The sequence below is a fragment of the Sander vitreus genome, chromosome 8, assembly GCF_031162955.1.
Source record: "Sander vitreus isolate 19-12246 chromosome 8, sanVit1, whole genome shotgun sequence".
Lineage (NCBI taxonomy): Eukaryota > Metazoa > Chordata > Actinopteri > Perciformes > Percidae > Sander > Sander vitreus.
In genome coordinates, this window is record NC_135862.1 from 17384077 (window position 1) to 17404374 (window position 20298).

General features: G+C 38.9%; 1 protein-coding gene and 1 non-coding gene across 2 annotated transcripts; one reads left to right on the forward strand and one right to left on the reverse strand.

Moving 5' to 3' along the window:
- Positions 1 to 1456: 1456 nt before the first annotated feature.
- On the forward strand, positions 1457 to 17013 carry LOC144521537 (neuroplastin-like). Its single transcript, XM_078256087.1, has 8 exons — positions 1457 to 1767; positions 9992 to 10160; positions 10331 to 10425; positions 11373 to 11506; positions 12442 to 12715; positions 14474 to 14495; positions 15550 to 15626; positions 15799 to 17013. Exons 1-7 carry the CDS (start codon positions 1677 to 1679, stop codon positions 15608 to 15610), a joined length of 846 nt encoding a protein of 281 aa, XP_078112213.1. The 5' UTR covers positions 1457 to 1676; the 3' UTR covers positions 15611 to 15626; positions 15799 to 17013.
- Positions 17014 to 19461: 2448 nt separating this feature from the next.
- On the reverse strand, positions 19462 to 19533 carry trnap-agg (transfer RNA proline (anticodon AGG)). Its single transcript has one exon. It is a non-coding gene; the product is annotated as a tRNA-Pro (tRNA).
- Between the last annotated feature and the right edge of the window lie 765 nt (positions 19534 to 20298).

Below are 20298 nucleotides of genomic sequence, written 5' to 3' on the forward strand. Positions count from 1 at the left end.
AAGCCTAGCGGTTTGTTAATGATACCATTTACAGTATCAATAGGCTACCTGAGAAATACTCGTTCCTGATTGGTTCGCAGATGTTCGTTTGTTAAAACCAGTAAAACATAGTTCCAGTCAAAAGTTTAACTAACGTTCCAAATCACTGCACTGCTAGTTTTTTTTATCGCTTTGGTACTATTATCGCAAGTAAAACATCACAACTCTACAAAACTCAAAGCAGATCAAAATGGCTGTTTTCTTCAAACATGTTATCACATGTTCAATTGACTAACACACAGAATTACACAGTGGGGGGGGGATAGACAGCAAGGAAAATGAAGAGCTCAGGAACAAGGGATCCTTCAGAGAGGTGGGCATGTGATGACATCAGTGTAGACCAATATAAACATGGATTTGCCACGCCAAATGTTTTTTTCCCAAGGTGAATGAACAATGATGACATTCATTGTAATGTGGATGAAAATCTATGGCCAAAAGCTCAAGACAAGCTTGATCCAAATTACTGTAGTGTAATGTGTGCTAAATACAGTATTATGCTTGGTTTTCATTTAGTTACAGTAATTTGTTTTATAGTATTTACTGTAACCGTGTACATTTGATTTTACAGTATATGTTACAAAGTATATCTGAAAAGTAATGTAAAAACAAATTTGGCCAAATTATTGTAGAGGATGTCTTCTTTGATCGCAACTTGATTACACACTTGATAGATATGGAAATGATAGATTTTGTAAATGTTGCGTAATGTAAGTGTAGGCTATTACCTAATGTGAAATCTGTAATCTGTCTTTAACACTAGGCTACTGTAGTATAGCCTATTACTTTCAGCACTTCTAATGGCGATTTGAAACATGTAGGCCTATTTTGCATTGTTTGTTACTGGATTCACTTGTAGTTAAAAGACTAAACTGAAAATATATTATTATGGTGTGTTTTGGTGATTAAACCATATGTTCTCATGACGTTTCACAGAACAATTATATTTTGAATCATTGGTTGTGTGGTGAGAGATACAATCCAAATGAATGCACAATGGCAAGTTTTGAATGAAGGACTGTGTTACAAGTGTGATGAGATCGGACTTTACTAAGAGTTGTGAAATTGTACCACATAGTTGCGATAATAGAACCAAAGCGATCAAAAAAGCCCTGTAAATTGCAGGTATAAAGTTACTTAATCTGGTTTCAAGACATTTTAACAAGTGGCTTTCATTGTTAAACGACCATGGTAAAACCTGGCTGAGAAAACAATAGCGTCCATTTTGTGTAGGCTATTGTTTTTCATATAGCCTAGGCCTAATTGATTTTTTGCTTCACTTTATGACAGGACGGTGTGTGTGTGTGCGTGTGTGTGTGCGTGTGTGTGTTTGTGATGTATCCTACCCACTTTTCTCTGCGCTCCTCCAAGATCTCGCGGGATTCTAAGATTAAACGGGTGGTTAAAAAAGGTGGTTCCCTTGCTGCGCTGGGCTGACAGCAGAGAGCTGCACAGGTAGCTATCAGTAGTGCCGTAGGTTCCTCTGCCGGTCTACCTAGCGACACTTCACTCTGTGCGTGATACGATTGCGTGTGTGTAGGTGCGAGCCTCGGAGAATCCATCCCGCATCATCATCATATTCCGCTCGGGTCACCTAGCGCTCGACTACCGGCGTTTTCCATCTCCCGTCTCCGAAGATGATACCTGGCAAACGAAGGGCTGCAGTCATGTCCTTCTCGGTAGCGATTTTTGGAGCCCTGATGCTGCAGTCCGTCTCTTCCCAGAACGGTAGGAAATTCTCTTATAGAAAATACATGTCAGTAATCTCACTTCATGGCGAAAATGGGGGTTTTTAGGGAGGGATGTCGTGTTGTGCAGTGGGGCTTTTTTTTTTTTTTTATATGAATCACTACAAGACGTGTCTGTTATAAGAACGCTGTCCATCACGAATATCTCACCGGCCGCCAAGTCTCATTAGATCATCTCTAACGTTACACTAAAATAAACTGATATCAGTCGAATGAAGCGCTGTTTTTGGGTATTCCTTTGAAATAAAGGGTAAATAAATCATTAATGTGCTACAATCTGTATTCGTTGGGCCGAAGTGGGCCACAAGGAGGCCTGTGCGATGTCCCTAAAATGTCCTTTGAAGTGTGGAGCTGCATACATAAGCATTCAATCAGCTCCAAGTCCTGCTCATTAGGTTGGGATATAGGAGAAGGTGGACAGGGAAATGGTGTCCCACTGAAGTTCACAATCTGTCATGTTTTCCTTCACACACACACACACACACACACACACACACACACACACACACACACACACACACACACACACACACTGCTCAGGTGTGTCAGGATATGGCTCAGTATCAGTATCAGCAGCAGATCAACAACTCCTCTCCTCACAGGGTGAGATAATTCCCTGCATCAGTCCAGGTTCTTGTGCATAACATAACATGTAGGCTATGTAATTAGATGTAGGGCCTCAGAAGTGCTGTAAATAGCACCAGTCCATTTTGCTGCATGCTTCTATTTTTAGCGCAGAGATGCTGCACTGGGAACCATGGCTTTAATGTCTTCTTGCAACAGTGAATCTGTTAAGTTGTCACTGTGATGTGCTGCACTGCAGAATGGCATTGATTTCTCAGCGAGGTTCTACTTGTCCAATTGACCACTCTGCTCATAAATGTCACCCGCTACCAGACAGTTACAGCTACAGTTTAGGGCAGTGTAAACCCATCTCAGCTGAGTATTTGGGGGGTGGATACTTTAAGTGTGCAGTGCAGATTTGCAAGCAAGTTAGAATTTATTCATCGCTGGCCTTCCCTGCAGTGGACCATACAGTATGTAGGAATGCATTAGACATCTCCTCCTATACAGCACACCCACTCATTATCTCTTCTTCAATCAGCACCCCAAGCGGATAAAGCTCTGCTTAAATGTATAATGGCTTTTTATCTGACAGACAGCTACAATGTGTGATATTTTCGTATCTTCTTCTTTGCTTGTTTTCATAGAAAGGCTGGATGGTTCAGAGAATGTCACAGTATACTGTATATACCATTGGCTGAGTCTGGTAATGCAAGATATTAACGCACACAGTAGCCAGCCACGTCACAGAAGCCATTTGTGTCTGCTAATAGCTGTTCACGTGTGAAGCCAAACCATTTTTGGGGGTCATTTCCATACAGAAGCCACAAAAACTCGTAATAACAAAGTCTCAGTTAATAAACTGATCAATGCAAACAGAGGATTTTCTTGCTTTGCCATTGCAGAGTGCATACAATGAATATTGGGTTCATATTATTGTATAAGAAGTCGGGTTGCGATGTTTATCAGTACACAGGCCAGAGTGCAGTTATTCTGAAAAATAACCTGGCAGACAAATTATTCACCTTGGAGTTGTGGTTCCTTTCATTTTTCAAATTTTAGTCTCAGATTTGACCCTTATTAGTATAGTTTACCAAACTGTAGCTTTGTCAGCAAATTGGAAATATAGAAATAGTGAAGGTTTTAGGATGTATTGTCAGTGTGTGTTAAATATACTGTTTTTTAATTTCAAAATAACTAATTAACATAGAGCTCATCAAAATAAAATCATGTTCATAATCATTTTATATACAATCTCTTTTATTTTCTGTAAACATCAGATTACAATAATATCAGTCACTGGAGGAAAATTTCAGAACATTCACTTTAAAACCAGCATGTAAATGCAATATATGCTTCTGTTGCTTTCTGTTGCTTTTTCTAATCTCTAGTTGTCTCTGTCCATCAGGTCTCACTTCTGTTCTAATACAATATTCATTTAGCATCTAATTAGCTACTCAATAAGTGTTGGTACATTACAACTGGGACGGTGGCCAGAATTCAGAAGATACAGAGAAAATATCTGTGAGGAATGGCCATCTGTTGTCAGGTTGCTGTCAGATTTAGGGGATGAATAATGAACCAGAAATTAGCATAGCAATTTTTTTATCTAGCTAAGTACAGTATGTGATTATAAAAGGCTTGTATGAAAATAACAATACACCATGAAGTCACATTTAGAGCTGAAACAATTAGCCAAATAATTGATTAGTAGATCAACAGATCAAAGTTCGTTATCAAGCTCAAACTCCAACTATTTTTTGGTCCCCAGCTTCTCCAATGTGGAGATTTACTGCTTTTGTCTGTTTTTATATCATCGTAAACTGAACATTATTATTGTTGGTCGGACAAAATAAGACATTTGAAGATGTCACCTTGAGTTCTGGGAATTTGGGATAGACATTTTTTATTATTTTTTGACCAAACCATTAATATAGGCAAAAAGGCAAAGACAAATTAATTTATAGCATAATTGATACACCGGGCAGTTTCAAAGTAGTTTCGATTTTATTCACACTTTTCTACATATTCACCAAGAAAACAAACAAATAAACAAAATCCAGACATTTAAACTTTAAAAGGAATTGGAAACAAATTGGAAGCAAACATTTTTAATAAATGCAAGTGTGAATGTGTACAAATAATGCAATACTGTTGAATAAATAAAAAATTTAAAGTGATGAACAGCATTGGAAGGCAGCAGAAAATAACAGGTTTGTAAGCCTGCTTTTAAAGACGTACAGAGTTGGGAGAAATAATCGGAAAAAATTGACATTAATCGATAATAAAAAATAATTGTTAGTTAGCCTTAAAATTAAATATATTTTGAGTCAATACAAGCTGTTTTACGTCTCACCTTGTGCTTTAAGACATTAACATTTTTAGAGACTATCAAAAAAAACAACTGACAGATAAATTGATTATTAAAACGATTAGTTTTGGAATATGTGGACAACTTCAGATTAATCAGGATTATCTCAAGTGATGAGAATGAAAGAAAGCTGAAAAAGTACAATGCAGTACCATCACCCACATGTGACACACATAACAGCAGGTGTACCTACTAACTGAGTGTATGTAGGAATCTATTTGTGCCGGCAGTAAATGTGTTGGTCTTGATAACCAGTTGTGTCCTGTACAGCAGGGCTATGATGTCAGCTTGACATGTTTGTCTACCTTGTGATGATCTGCTTGGTCTGGTTGGCCGCCTCTTCCTCTTCCCACTTTGTTGCTGTAGAGTGCTTCTATGGAAACAGAGGTCTATCACTATGCGCCCACACACTCCCCAGAGACCCAGAGCTGCAGTTTCTATAAATCTTCTCTCAATCTCATCTGCTCTCTACAGTGCCTATAGACCATGCTTATCACTTCAGCCCCCAAACTCCTCCTCCATTCTATGCAGCCATGATCAATTGTTTCGCTTTTATTGCTTTCAGTTCAGAGAGGAATACATTTCAATCCTGTATAATTAACAGTATACAGTTTGCCCAGCGTCTGTGTCCCATTATTGAATAATTATATAAACAAGCACGAAAGATGTTTTCATTATACAGACAAGATACTGACAAGGTCACTTGGAGGACTTTTGGATGTGAGTGCTGCACGAGCCCGGCACAAATTTATATGATGTCATTGAGTGGACAAAATTAAGTGAGAGCAGCCTCGCAAAGACGTCCCAGTAGAATTTAATGAGAGCTTCCTAGAAATAGCAGCAATAATGACTTGGGCAGATCTGAGGTCGTCTCTCTCTCTCTCTCTCTCTCTCTCTCTCTCTCTCTCTCTATCTCTCTCACCAAAGATATTGATCTTGTTTGATGTTAATTTGAGTTCAGTAATCTCTACTGTATATTTTACATTTTTATTTAAATCAACCTTTTTTCATTTTAAGATAATTTGTCTGTCAGTTTCTTTTTGATTATTTCACATTATCTTTTTTCTGTTTGTCTTTCCTTTTCTTGTTCCCATTTAATTTACCCTGTTATTCGTTTCGCCTTTCCATACTCCACCTGTTTTTCTTTTTTGGGCTCATCTCTGGACATGCTGCCCCATAAACCTCCACCACCGTCACCACCAGCGGGCTTTGTGAAATCACCTTTTTCTGAGACTAAGCTCACGGGTGACACCTTTGAGCTTTACTGTGAAGTGGTGGGAAACCCCACCCCAGAAATCCAGTGGTGGTACGCTGAGATCAACCAAGCTGATTCCTTCAGGCAGCTGTGGGATGGCGCCCGTAAACGGCGAGTATCCATCAGCACGGCCTACGGCTCCAACGCCGTGAGCGTGTTGAGTGTCTCTCGTCTCACGCTGGATGATGCCGGGACCTATGAGTGCAGAGCCAGCAATGACCCGCGACGTAACAACCTGCACCAAAATCCAGCCACCACCTGGATCCGCGCTCAGGCCACTATAATGGTGCTGCAGAGTGAGTGGTCACTGTAGAGGCCCCCCCCCCCCAGCTCCCCTCCGTTAGCCTCCCTCAGACCTCTAGCTTCCTCCATAGGTACCATCCTCCCCTACAGACTTGGAAAATGAAGAATAACAACTCCAGCTAGTCCTTATGTACTTTTACCAGCATAGTTGAGTAGTGTTTATACATTGTGCTCATCCCTCGGTTCAGCAGATCCTTCAACCTGCACCTCGTAGAGACCGATCTCCTCCCCATCGCCATTTCCTCTCTACTTCATTTTGCTCTTCCTTTAGCTCTCATCTTCTCATTTCCCTGAACTGAATATCATTATAATCATTTTCATTTTTCTTTTGGTTATTGTTAGTCGTGATCTGTTTCATTTGTGTTTTTTAAAAGGTCAAATTTTGCAGACTGACTACTTACAGACAAAAGCATTTGGAGTGACCTTGTTATTTCTGAATCTTATGAATGATAACATCTGTTTGTTGTTTACCCACCAGCAGCAAGCAATCAGTGCCATGTTTTTCTATAAAGTATAATTCTTTATTTCCCCAAAAACAATCCTGTACCAGAATCAGAATTGCACAGAACTAGATGGAAACCAAAACTTGTGGGTACTGAACTTGGGTCTCGGATCTCAATACTTTTTTGGTGCCGGCCATAATGTTTCTTATTTGTTGATCAGATAGCTCCAGATTTATAATCATGCCAATTTTAGATGATCTTTTGTGGGCAAAGTAGTTGTTCAGCTGGTGTTTAGGTTTAGACAGGATTTACCAGTTGTGAGGTTTGATGTTAATTTCCTCAAAGTAAGGTATTGGAAAAAGACATTTTGGTATTTACTATACACCAAATCTGAGGTGTTGCCTTAGCGCTAGCTTAAAAAAATTATTCAAAATGATGCAGAGATGTATAAGTGTTTCACCTTGTGACTACTCAGATTTAGAGGTTCAACGGTGTCTTAATGTAAAAAGAAGATGTAGATAATCAAGATTAAGCAAAATACAACACTCCAATTTCCACAGGTTGAATTTCAATCAGATACAAATGTATGTTATTATGAGTTTCTGTGTTTTTGTATGGCATTCCTTCAGAGCTCTCATCTCTAAAGTAAAGCTAAGAGAGTTGTTGAATGGACCTTGACCTAGAGTCATCCACACTGGCTTGCAACATGATTACATGTGGTCATGAATTCATTTTTTTAGTCAGCTTTTGGAGAAGAATCACTGAAAGTTTAGACCTGTCTGTATTCCAGTAGTGTGGAATGTCTAGTTGTATGCTGTATAGAAGCTGGTTCCAGAGGAACTTTTGCCCACTCTAAATTGCTGTTCCAAAATTTGTATTTAATAAATTCCTTAATGTAATGATACTGTAGGTTTACGTCATGACCATCAGTTTAAATTCATTCGAATTTGTTGCTGAGAAGTCGTGTTCATTGTGGTACGGCGGATTCATCATTGCTGGTGTGAGACCACAACCGCAGCGTGATAATTGCGCAATGCATCTGGAATTGAGCTATAATATTCATTTTAGCTGCATATTGTTCTGAAAAATGTGTAAGAAGCGTAATCTTTAGCTTTTGCTCATCATGTTACAGAAATTTAAGCTCAGTGATTGGATGCTTCTTACTGAAATACATAGGCTTGTACCGTAACTTTTTATTGAAGGTGCTCTAAGCGATGTCATGCGTTTTTTAGGCTACAACATTTTTTGTCACATACAGCAAACATCTCTTCACTATCTGCTAGCTGCCGGTCCCCTGAACTAGGACTGTCCCAAACGATTAATCTAGCAATTATTTTACCGATTAGTCGACTAATCTAACGATTAATTTTTCGATTCATCTAACGATTCATTTTTCAATTAGCGATTATTTTCCCATTGCTCAATTATTAATAATTTACACAAAACTAATTTCAATAAGGTTCAAATCTCTATTTATTAAAATTGTTTAACACTGCACTGTTCAAGTAAAATGAATTTGTAGTGCAACTTGAAGCCAGATGTAGTCTATCAATCCAACAACAAAATAAAGTCACTTTCAGGAGGAATTATAATAAAAGTAAACAGAGCAAGTGCAAAAAGAGTAGCCTGTATTTGCTTTTTTTTAACAGTAGGTAAAATAATGAATAAGCTCTTGTCCCTTTAATCTTACAGTAAAAAGTGCAATTTTAGCAACATATGAAATCAGATGTATCAAATAAATCCAACATAAGGCAAGTTGCAGCGTGTCTAATATAACAGTCTGTAATCGATTGGGTCACTCATGATGATGGTAAACCAAATCAACGGACTAACGTACCATTGGGCTACTACTGGGAACACATTCTGTGTCGATATGTTGATAATCGCACATGCTTGGGAGTAAAGCTTAGATCTGGCCCAAAAAAATCAAGCCCGACCCTACCCGAGCCTGTGCACGTTGTGTCCGAGCCCGGCCCGGCCCGACACATTAACTGGAATTATGAGCCCGAGCCCGATTTAAACCCGACAATTTTTTAATACGTGGGCCGTTATAACTGACGTTATAAAGGACTCGTGAGATATCTGAAACAATCGGGCCTGGTTGCGCAATTATCGAAGACAGTGCTACAGATGGGGGAGACACAATTTAGCACAGTTTACCTCACACTCAAGTCAGTGCAGGACATATACCCAGAGCTACGGGAGAAGCTGGAGAGGCATTGCTTTCTTCCCACCCAGTTAGGCTAATAAAGTAATGATTAAAAAAACAAGGTCCAGATCAAGGGCCCGGCCCGGCCCGGGGATAGTGACAGGAAATATCGTCCCAACCCGGCCCATGGGTCAAGTTCGGGCTCGGGCAGAGAATCTAAACTCTACTTGGGAGGGAAAGGGAGCAGACCAAAAAGGTGAGCAGAACTTAGTGTTTTGCTGCTGTTATCCTGACTCAGTGACGCATTTTACCAAGTCTACAGTCTATCACGTTGTTGTTGGCATTAAGAGTAAAATACTCCCACACTTTAGAAGACTGTGTGCAAGCCTTTTTCTCAACGTGTTGTTGAACTCGCGAATAATCCATACTTGCGCTGTTGCTGGAGGCAGCTATGTTTTTTTTATATTTCTACGCGTGACGCGTCAATGAATCGTCCCAGCCCTACCCTGAACACACTGTAAAAAAACGCGATCTCTGTAGACAGCCCAGGCTCTACAAACGGCAACAATAACAAACTGGCCAACCTGCACCACGAAAGATACACAAACAGTGTGCCAGCGTTCCAGCCAATAACCGACAAGAAGGAGTTGGGGGGTTAATGCGCGGAAGCACGGAAGGGAGGGGGAGGGGACGGGATGAGGAGGAGGGAGGGGCGAGCTAGTCTTGTTTTGTTTGAAAATACTTTGAACGTCAACAAGAAGTAATGTCACCCAACATCGCTTAGAGCACCTTTAAAGAACCAGATATTTTCTAATGCAGTTGGTCATCTTTTGATGATTCAACTGAGGGAGTTTCATCCCAGCCTTAGAAGTGCTCCCACTTCCCAGTTACCTAACAATGCAGAAAATGACTTCTACTTCAGGAACCCTGGATGCCAGAAATAATTCCTCCCACTTCACAACTCTATTCCTGTGCTGTCCTGTTTGTATAAAGTGTGGTTGGCGTGGTGTCTGGGTTTGAACCCTTTGTGCCTTGTTTTATACATCCTCCAACAAACCCTCACCCACGAGTCCCAGCAAGCATCACTTCTGTCATAGCTGATCTGTGTCTCTCTTACAGAGCCGTCAATCGCCGCCTCTGAATCCATCACACTTCCTGTGGAAGGCGACTCTTACATACTGCAGTGCAACCTGACCAGCTCCCACAGTGTCCACCAGGAGAGCTACTGGATGAAGAACGGGGAGGAGATCCCGGAAACACGCGGCCCAAATAAGAACACTGAGTACCTGTAGGAGTCACAGCAAAACTTTATACAACTTGTGTGTGTGTGTGTGTGTGTGTGTGTGTGTGTGTGTGTGTGTGTGTGTGTGTGTGTGTGTGTGCGTGTGCGTGAGAGTGTTAAACATAGAGTTTAGCAGCCTGGTGTGGGTTCACATGAGGTGTGTTTTTGCTCTGCAGGCTGAAAAAACCAAGAGGAGATGCCGCCGGAGTGTACATGTGTGTCTTCACCTTCGCGATGGCTCCTGCAGCAAACGCCACCATCGAAGTTAAATGTAGGTGTTGATTTGTGAGCTGCAGGCGTTTTTGTCAGTTTCACGGCCACATTAGAGACGTCACCAATAAAAATGGCCCAAATGGCCTTGAGCACTAGCAGCCCTGTCACGGAAGACCTGTGATTTCATACAGCTCTGTTGGCTGCTCATGGGGCAGCCGGCGCCCTTGACACCTCCATCTAACCAATGCCCGGCTCAGTGGCAGCAGATGGTGTCTTGTTTGTCTGATGGCAAGGGATTATGTCTCAACGGCAAAATCTGGTCAGCCTTTTCAGCTGTCACACGCATCGCTATGAAGGCAAATAGGATTTTGTTTGCTTTTATTTTATGGGGCATTTCTTTTCATCTGGGATGAGAAAAAAAGCCAGGCAAATTTACAGAATACATAGAATAATACAGGCAGCTTGATTGGATCACACACTCCTGATAGATCAGATGAAATATTAGATGTTGAAAATGTCTTTCCTATGTTATGCTCCCTGATCATGGCTTGAAAACATCAATGGAATTACCTTTATTTGGTGGATTGTATCTGTTTTATTCTTTTATTGGGAGTTCTCTTCTTTCATGTTTCTCTACTTGTTGCAATCTTGTTTGCTGCATTATTTACCCCCTGCAGCTGTTTTAATGCTAATTATATGTGTTGTTATCTACCTATCTCTGGGAAGCGCTTTGTGCTTGAGAAGTACTTTATAAATACATTTTTATTATTTTTATGATCTGAACACAGTGAAGCAGCTGTTTTCCATAAGCATTGCTTACTTAACTAATATTTAAAAGATAGATGCCATAAAAAGAGCATTGCTTATTATCAGTTTCTACTTGCAACTCACATGACTGTTGCCTACTGTATGCCCACAATAGATGTGTAACACTTTATTTTTGGGACTTTCTTAAATAATTTTTAACAATTGATCTTTGTTATTTGTTTTGTTATTTTGTTTAAGCTGCTCCTGAGATTACAGGCCACAAACGTAGTGAGAATAAGAACGAGGGCCAGCTTGCTGTGCTCTACTGTAAGTCTGTGGGCTACCCTCACCCTGTCTGGACATGGCGCAAGTTGGACAACGGCATTCCTAGGGTATGTGTGTTCATTAGGTACACCTATACAATTGCATGCAGTCCAATACAAATTCTACATTTAGGAAGATCATAATGTTTAGTTTTTGTTGACACTGTCAGAGAGGTATTCATTCAACTATGTGTTAATTATTAAGGTAGTTGTAGTGGTGTTGTACTGTACTGCATTATATTGAAACAAATAATAAGCATATACTTGAATTCATGTTCAGTTCATGGCTGATGTAACTGGTTACTGTAGCATGTAAACTTAGTTTTGTCGCATGTGCACAAACCTGTATTAGAAGAAGTCCACTACTCCTCTACTAGCTACCTAATCAGAAGGGAAACATTGAGGTTAAGATGTTAAAATCCACTTTAGCTTAAGCTAACATTTTCCACAACTGCATTCTTATCTGCTTGTTTTAAAGGATACTTTGCGAAACCATACTTGTACTGAGTTACTGTAAATATTCAAGCTCAAGAAGCAATTTATTTGTGACTACACGATTACACCAAATAGAAAATCATGTATTGTACATGAGTTCATAATAATAATAAACTTTATTTGTACAACACCTTTCAGAACTAAGCTACACAGGAAAAGTAAGATTAAAACAAATCAGCATTACGATTAGATAAAATCCAGGCAAAAAAGGTAGAAAGAATGAAATAGTACTCAATACTCAATAATAAGATAAAAAGAGTAAGATAAACAAATAAAATGTATAGATACAGTATATTTAACATAAATACAATTTAGTAGCTAGTCCATGAAGTTCTGTATTGTTATTTCATAAGATGATCCTGTAATATAGCATTAAAACAAATTATATAATGTTTTGAGGTTTTACTTCATGACCTTAACAAGAATATAAAAGCAACTGTGTCCACGTAAACACCACCACTGTCAACCCTCGACATTATTTAGTACACTTCTTTCTTCTCCCTCGATAGGAAATTGACAACTCAAGTGGACGCTTCTTAATCAGCAGCAGAGACAACTACACTGAGCTCCACATTGTCAACCTGGACATTAATTTAGATCCAGGCGAGTACCACTGCAATGCCACCAACATGCTCGGCAGCCGTGACGAGATGATTGTGCTGAGGGTTCGCAGCCACTTGGCGCCCTTATGGCCTCTTCTGGGGGTTTTGGCTGAGATCATCATCCTGATCATCATCATCGTCGTTTATGAGAAGCGTAAGAAGCCAGATGATTTACAAGACGGTGAGTCACCAGCGGTGGCGCTTAGGACTGTTTTTTGATTCCACTGGTTTTAATATATCTGAGGAGAAATTGATTTTATTGTTCAGCTTTGACATGGATCTCTCTTGTGAATTCCCAACCCCCCTCAGTGTGGCGTTGGGCAATGAGACGACTGAAAGAGGCACAATTAGTTTTTTGGTGTCTGCTTAAATCATTCCTTCACCTGACACTGTGCTGTGTCTGCATTCAATAATTCAGTCTGGCGAGGTTGACCCAACAGGCAGACACTGTTGCAGGAGGTCGCACCTTGTCAGGACAATTTCATGCATTTAATATTCATGAGAAATATGATACTGTGGTGTTGCGGAGGTGGACAGTTTCAATTATTAACAGCTTTTCAAGGACCTTGTGCCGTCCCTAAGCTGCTGCCAGCTTAACCACGAGATGCATTATTTAGCTATACAACCTGCGTCAGCCTGGGATTTTCTAATTATACTGAGTACTACTTTTTTTGAGAGTCTAGCTATATCATAAATAATGCATTACTGGTATTTGGGTAACCTTTTTCTCAAACAGAATTTTGATGTTGTGACATGCTGATTAGATGCAACGTGCAGCGAATGACTGACGGCTCAGAGCTGCGACAATCAGTCAGTGACACTGTGAAAGAATATATTTTCATCGCGGCTCATTACATGGTGGATAGTTAGCTTGAGAATCTTCACAGTCTTACAAAATGGATGTAGATTGCGTGAGTCCTACAGCAAATTCAAGCATGAAATGTTAATACTAAAATTTTACATAGGTTAGCTTTGGCTGTTCAATATTTTAACAGATTATTGTAATATCCTCCCCTTTTTCCCAAATTGCATAACCTAAACCATTTTTGTGGTAAGTGTGAGACTTTGCATGCTTCCTGGATTTCAATAAGCATCCAGCCTCATCGTCTTCCAGTTCACAACACCGTTCTGTTTAGCATCAACAGAAGGGTCGAGTGCCGTTCGAAATCTTCCGTTTTTAAGATTTTATTTCACATGGTAACTTTAGGTTTCTGCATCAAACTCCAGCAGTGAGATGGCATGCAAGTCATTCAGTGAATAATTGAAAATATTTTGTGTTCATCAATCATTTCTACTGTCACTGTTTCACACTGCTTCAATGACTTTATTGCCCTGAGTGGAGGGCTGATATTGATGGAACTGCTCCTCACTAATCTCTTTTGAGTGAACAGCTGTTCTTTGTGAGCGCTGCTTGTCTATGCATGACATTTTTTTAATTGGAGTTTTGTGTTTGTTTTATTGTGGTGATGTGCTAAATTTAAAGGCATACTATGTAACTTTTCCCTCTTCAGTCCTCCTACAGGTTGTCTCATTGGAACTACAGCCACGCAAGCTGTAGTTCCAATGAGACAACCGGTAGGGGGACAGAAAAGGGAAAAGTTACATAGTATGCCTTTAACTGCGTTCTGTGTGTTTGTGAGTGACCTCATGAGGTGGGTTTTCCTGCTGCATGACAGTCTGTCGCTTTACTATTTTGTTTCTTCATCTAAGCTTTGTTTTGATCCCATAACACAGTCTGCACATGCAGTACAGTTGAAACATAAAAACACCTCAAACCTCAAGTGCACCATGTGTCAGTCACAGCTACTGTTATTAATGGTTGATGCTTTCTGTAAAAACAAAAATGTACACTTGTCACTTCATCATCAGTGTGCAACTTCCTTGCGATTATTTTAGTTTTTGGTCTTCATTTTTTCCATATTTTCCCTTGTTGCCTCAGATGATGACCATGCAGGTCCAGTGTAAGTATACAATTTTTACCTTCAATAATCTTTTTATAGCTTGACAGTGTGTGTTTTGTTGTAACTTGTCATGATGTATCTACTCCTGGCTGTCTTTAGAGCTCAGTGTACAGTACACCTTAAATATGGGTCACAAACAACTGGGAGCATCATCCTATGGTGCTTTGCTGCATTCATGTAAATCACAGGAAAATATTAAAGTCAAGGAAGGACATTTTTTTCTGTCAATGACCAGTTACCATCTGCATATTGTCCTGATAAGGGAAGCCTGCCCATGATGCTCTATAACTTAAAAAGACCACCCCCTATTATCATGTCCTTATAGCTGCTATAAATTTTTTTTTGCCTTGCTTTGTCGGTCAAAGCACTTTGTAAACTCTGTTTTTAAAGGTGCTATATAAATAATGTTATTATTTTTAATGTTATTACAACTCCATTATATGTGTTATAAACCATTTATTAAATGTGTGTATACTGCTTATAAATGGGGCACTTAAAGTAAAGTGTTCCCATTAAAGGATCAAAATAAATAAGTAAATATGTTACTGGACCCAGGTCTGGTTTACTCCTCCACACAGTGAAAAGTAGAAATTGTGTTCATGTAATCAGCTGTTTAGTGTACACTAGAGCTGCAGCTAAGTGTTGGTTCATTGTTGATTAAAGGCTCATTCCACTGATAATTTTCACAGACTTTAGAAAGCTAGAGTTTGTCTTTAATCTACTGTTTTGTTATATATATATTTTTTTCTAAAATTTAATTAGTATTTAGTCTTTACGTGCAAAATGTCAAAAAATGATTCTCAAATTGGCAGAGCCCAAAAAGATGACTTAAAGTTGGTCACTTATTCTGACCAAAAGTATCTAATTTAGAATAACATGAAACAGACAAACCAAATCTTGTGTTTTTATTCAATAAATGCTACATCTATTTAACAGTTATTAGAATTGGAATCAAATTATTTTCTGCCAATCAATTAATCAATCATTTGACTGATTGTTTCAGCTCTAAACATGTTTCAATTAACTGACTGTGTCGTTTGCTTCATTTTTAAAGGAAAACTAATTCAACCAATAACCACAAAGACAAGAATCTTCGCCAGAGGAATACAAACTGAGCAGCCTGTCTGCTGAGTAAGTATTACATTATTAAGAGAAAGCCTGATGATACATAATGCATTAACAGTCTGTGGCCACAGATTACAAGATGATCCATAATATGATCTTATCCCTGAATGCTCTTGTCAACCAAAATAAGACTACTGTGTGACTGGGCTAATGAGTTAAATGTTGTCTTTATTCGCAGGTTCATTCATCATTTAACATGTATTGACCATATGAAGGTAAACAAGAAGGGAATCCAGTATCTGTCATTACAAGTATGGTTGTGGAGGAGTTCACTGAGGAATGTATTATGATTTTATTGTGTGACGGTGCGGAAATGGAATATGGAATTATTAACATTATAACCATTGTTGCTGCATGCAGTTGCTGACATTTATTCTTCCCTCTTATTCACTAATTTTACATTGTTACGACTTTTAAAATAATGCATGCAAGATGTTGACCTTCTGTTTGATACAGAAAAGGCTTTTTTTTTTGCTCTTTTCTCTGAGAGTGGCTTCATTTAGATAATCAGTACTGTGTGTTCTAGAGGAAAAACTCGGCAATGTAAAAGAAAATGCCACTATAATCTGGTATGACAGTTATGTACAGTTTTATCATTCCACTGCATACCATTTTATCAGAAACTATCTATTACATTTTTAAGGGCTTCGCAATGTCCCTCTAAATTTGATTAAGGGTTTATTTTACTGTATGTACTGTATGTGTTAAATCACTATATCTATGTATCAGATCTCCTTTAATATGAAGACTATTCAAATGATTTGATGCACTTAAATGTTGAGGATAACGAAAAACTGTAAAAACCTACTTTAGGAAACCTGTACTAATCATTCTAACATATTGTTTTATAAGTATGTGTATTGTACAGCATGGCTATTATCCTATGCAATTATTATCCATATCAATATATTGAAAATCATTGCAGCTTTTGATTTCTCTGTGACAAAGCTTTAAACTACTAGGATCACCATAGAGCGTTGATGGCATACTGCACAGCTGCATGAATTCTCTACAGCCCACGTCAGGACTGACAAGATCCCCGACTCATTTTTAAGAATAAATATCTCAAAAAATAAAGTGTGTCTGTTAAGTAGGCTTCTTTGTAAAACAGTAGACATTCAGTTGTACCATTCATGATGCAAACCTGGCTGTCCCATGAGGACGCAGGGAAATAGGAGCACATTGAGAACAGCACCCTCTAGTGAGATTTTGAGTGGCTCACAGCAGACATGTTGAACATGATGATGGACCTCACATCAAAGGAACACGAAACAACAAATCTTGATGAAGAAATCCTCACTGTCAGACCAATAACATCAGTTACTTCAGACATTTTTGGAGTTCCTTTTAACATCTGGCCAACAATAATGATGGAAATGGCATACGAAGCAAACTTGGGCTCATTTACAGTTCAGTTTTTTTTTTCTTGATCAATGAACATTGATCAAAAAATAAAATACTCTAAAACCAGACCCCTAAGTTCAAGAGTGTATTTATCATTACCAGTATATTTTATTTTATTTTACGCATACCACATTCCTTCCAGTGTTTTTTTTGTTTGTTTTTTTCTGGTTAGGATTACTGATAGGTGGAGGAAAAAATTAATTCTGTATTTTCATTAAAGGCTACCGTTGAGGACGCTGAGGTCATGTCCTCACTATCTTTTCAAGAAATATAGGAGTTTTTAACAATATCTACATTACAGACAAATTACACATGGTGAGTTTTTAATCCTGATTGAGATGTTTTTTAGAGTCCAAATTATTTTTAAAAAAGTTTTAAAGTTTTATGCCAAAAACACAACATGAAATTGAACTGAATTGAATTACTCTTTCTGATAAGAAAACAAATACAATGCAAAGGTATGCAACTCTTCTTCTAGGAACATGTGAAATGTTCAAATCAATCAATTTATTGATGGCAACTGATCCATTTCCATTTGCAATCTAGAATATGTTTAAACCTTTAGTACCAAGCACTGACAGTATATTGCTACTTACCGATTATGTGCAGTTTTGCGATTTTATAGTTTAGACACAGAAACACTGCATATACTCAGTTTAATTAGATATATCTAGCAAAAACTATAATCTTGCCTGCCAGACCCATCTCCACAGCGCTGTGTCAGTGCTGCAGTATGATCTATTCTGGGATAGGGGAAAAAACTCTCTGGGTTGTTTGTATTTCTTTAAACCAATCAAAACTGTTCTGGGCGGCGCGAAGCACCGATAGCAACAGGGAAGGAACATCTGGTGCATCGGAGACAGCTTTATCCCAGCAATGTACATCCGTTAAGCCAGACTAAGCTAAAATTAATGGCGTACATTTGCGACATTCCTGCTGTAAATCATAGGCTACCTTTATGAAGGTGTTAATTCAACTGTATGGTTAGTTTGGAGGCTGTAGTTTGTGGTGTTGGTGAGTTATATTATACTTATTGTGTTATACTGAAAATTGTTCATAGAATGTTGTACCCTCATATATAATATGAAAGTGGTGGACAAAATATTAGCTAGACTTGGCTATAGTTTTTACCAGGTGGCTGCTGGCTGGTAGCACCAGTAGGTCTCATTGTTGGGCTTTCAGCAACATTTCTATAACTATTGCCAGCTGGAGAGTATTGTTATGTGTTTTCATACCTTTTTAAACTGGTCTTTTAATTGTCTGGACCTGATTCCGATGATTTAATGGTGTCCTGGATTAATATGTCAGTGGGATTCAAACAGTAATAAGAACAGTCCATTTCTACAGCAAAGAGACATCTGTGACTTTGTGAACCCTGAACATAAAACTGGAACACAACTTTTGACAAAAATGATTTGTAGTCTGTCTGTGTGGGTTAATCTCTCATTCAGGTAATGAGATGTCAGGTGAAGTTTACATAAATCTGACAGACAGGACTAAACAGGACAGTGAATTGTCTTAACATAACAAATTTAGTGAGTAGATTTAAACTTTGTTGGAAAGATTCATAGTTTTATTTGTAATGAATTCACACAGCAGCCTTTCTTTTGGACTTGTTCTACTATTTGCCACCAGACGGAATCTACTTTAAAATATTCTCTCCAGTCATGTTTTACAACATAACACAACATTACAACATAGTAATCTGTTCTTGTCAGATAACATCTTTGTAACCCAGTACTCAACATTGTGAGGACGAGTGCTGGTTCGTCAGCTGGGTGTTTAGATTCGCTACTGTACAGTAGCATCACTTTCTATATGACTGAAAATGTCTTCTTCGGGGGATAAAAATGAAACACTGCAGACAGAGTATTATTGCATCTGCCATGATACATGGAGTAGGTGGCCAAACAGATTGTACCTCAAAGTGTTTTTATCACAGTAGTGATGCAGGTTTAAACAAATCCACCATTAACAAGGAAAGTATTAAACATTATTCACATTGACTTCTCTCCTCATGTAGGTTCACATCAGAAGATGCAGGGATGTAAAATTGTTTTTGTTCATTTGAGATGTTTCAGCCCCTGTACCAACAACATATTCTCTGTTGGTGACTGGAGGGCTCATAGATTACAGGTCACATCTTTTTATGTATTTACCCCAATATCACAAATAAAAAATTTGCCTCAAGGGGCTTTATAATCTGTACAACACTCTCTTCCTTAGACCCTCGATTCGGATAAGGAAAAACTCCCCCATGAAAAACCTTTAATAAAAAAAGATTACATTTTTTAATCACATCATTTCAGCTGTAGCCTAATGTAAAATCACAGATTTTCAAAGACATTACACTAGACCATACGTGTGGGTATTTGTCAACACAGTTCTTATGCGCAACACTTAATAAACAGCACGTTATTCAAACTAAAGAACTTTTGGGCTCGTCCGGGATTTGAACCCGGGACCTCTCGCACCCTAAGCGAGAATCATACCCCTAGACCAACGAGCCACATTCATACGATGCCATGCTATGTTTTTTCACGTCTTCATTTTGTGTCATATATGTGCTTCATATCAGAATTTGGTACACTTATTCTAAATCCATAGCCTATCTCTAACCCAGTCTGCAAATGAGTAGGCCTACTCTTTTGTTTTATGACCTCATAAGGCCGTAAGAATGTTAAGAAGAAGACTTAACCTTTAATGCAAAATTGTCATTATTCTGAGACTAGAGCATCATCACCGCGCTTTGACAGTTGCTGTTACAGTCTTAAGCGGAAAACAACTCATTGGCTAAGCCATTATGCATACCTAAATTACACAGTCTAAACAGATAGGCTACTATAGACTAGACAGGACTATTGGCTGGCAGAGGAGCCTACTATATTGTTTCTTCCGTATGCAGGCCCGTACACAAACATTTATGATGCATAAAGACCGGACTTTATGACATCCCGTCGCTTTCTCTCAACTAGTGAACTATCAACTCCAAGGCTGGATCGCATCCTTGAATCATCCTCCCCACTGTCCTGACTGGGCGGGGTGAGTACATGTGCCATCCTGGCTCCTATGGCAACCCGATATTAGCTCCATCATTATTCACGTTATTAGAAAGCGGGGAGGGTGATGGATCAGTGATGTCAGCGCTCTTTGAATGCCGGTGCCAGCTGCGTGTCATCACCTTGGACTGAAAGAGAGCTCAGATATTTTGAGGAGGTGGAGATCATGCTTTGTCATTGAGGAGCTCAGCAGCAGCGTTCTCCCACTCCGGCAC

Coding starts and splice junctions, on each gene's coding strand:
- LOC144521537 (XM_078256087.1), top strand. CDS start 1,677: ATGATACCTGGCAAACGAAGGGCTGCAGTCATGTCCTTCTCGGTAGCG. Junction 1,768..9,991: donor GTCCGTCTCTTCCCAGAACG/GTAGGAAATTCT, acceptor TCTCTCTTACAG/AGCCGTCAATCGCCGCCTCT. Junction 10,426..11,372: donor CGCCACCATCGAAGTTAAAT/GTAGGTGTTGAT, acceptor ATTTTGTTTAAG/CTGCTCCTGAGATTACAGGC.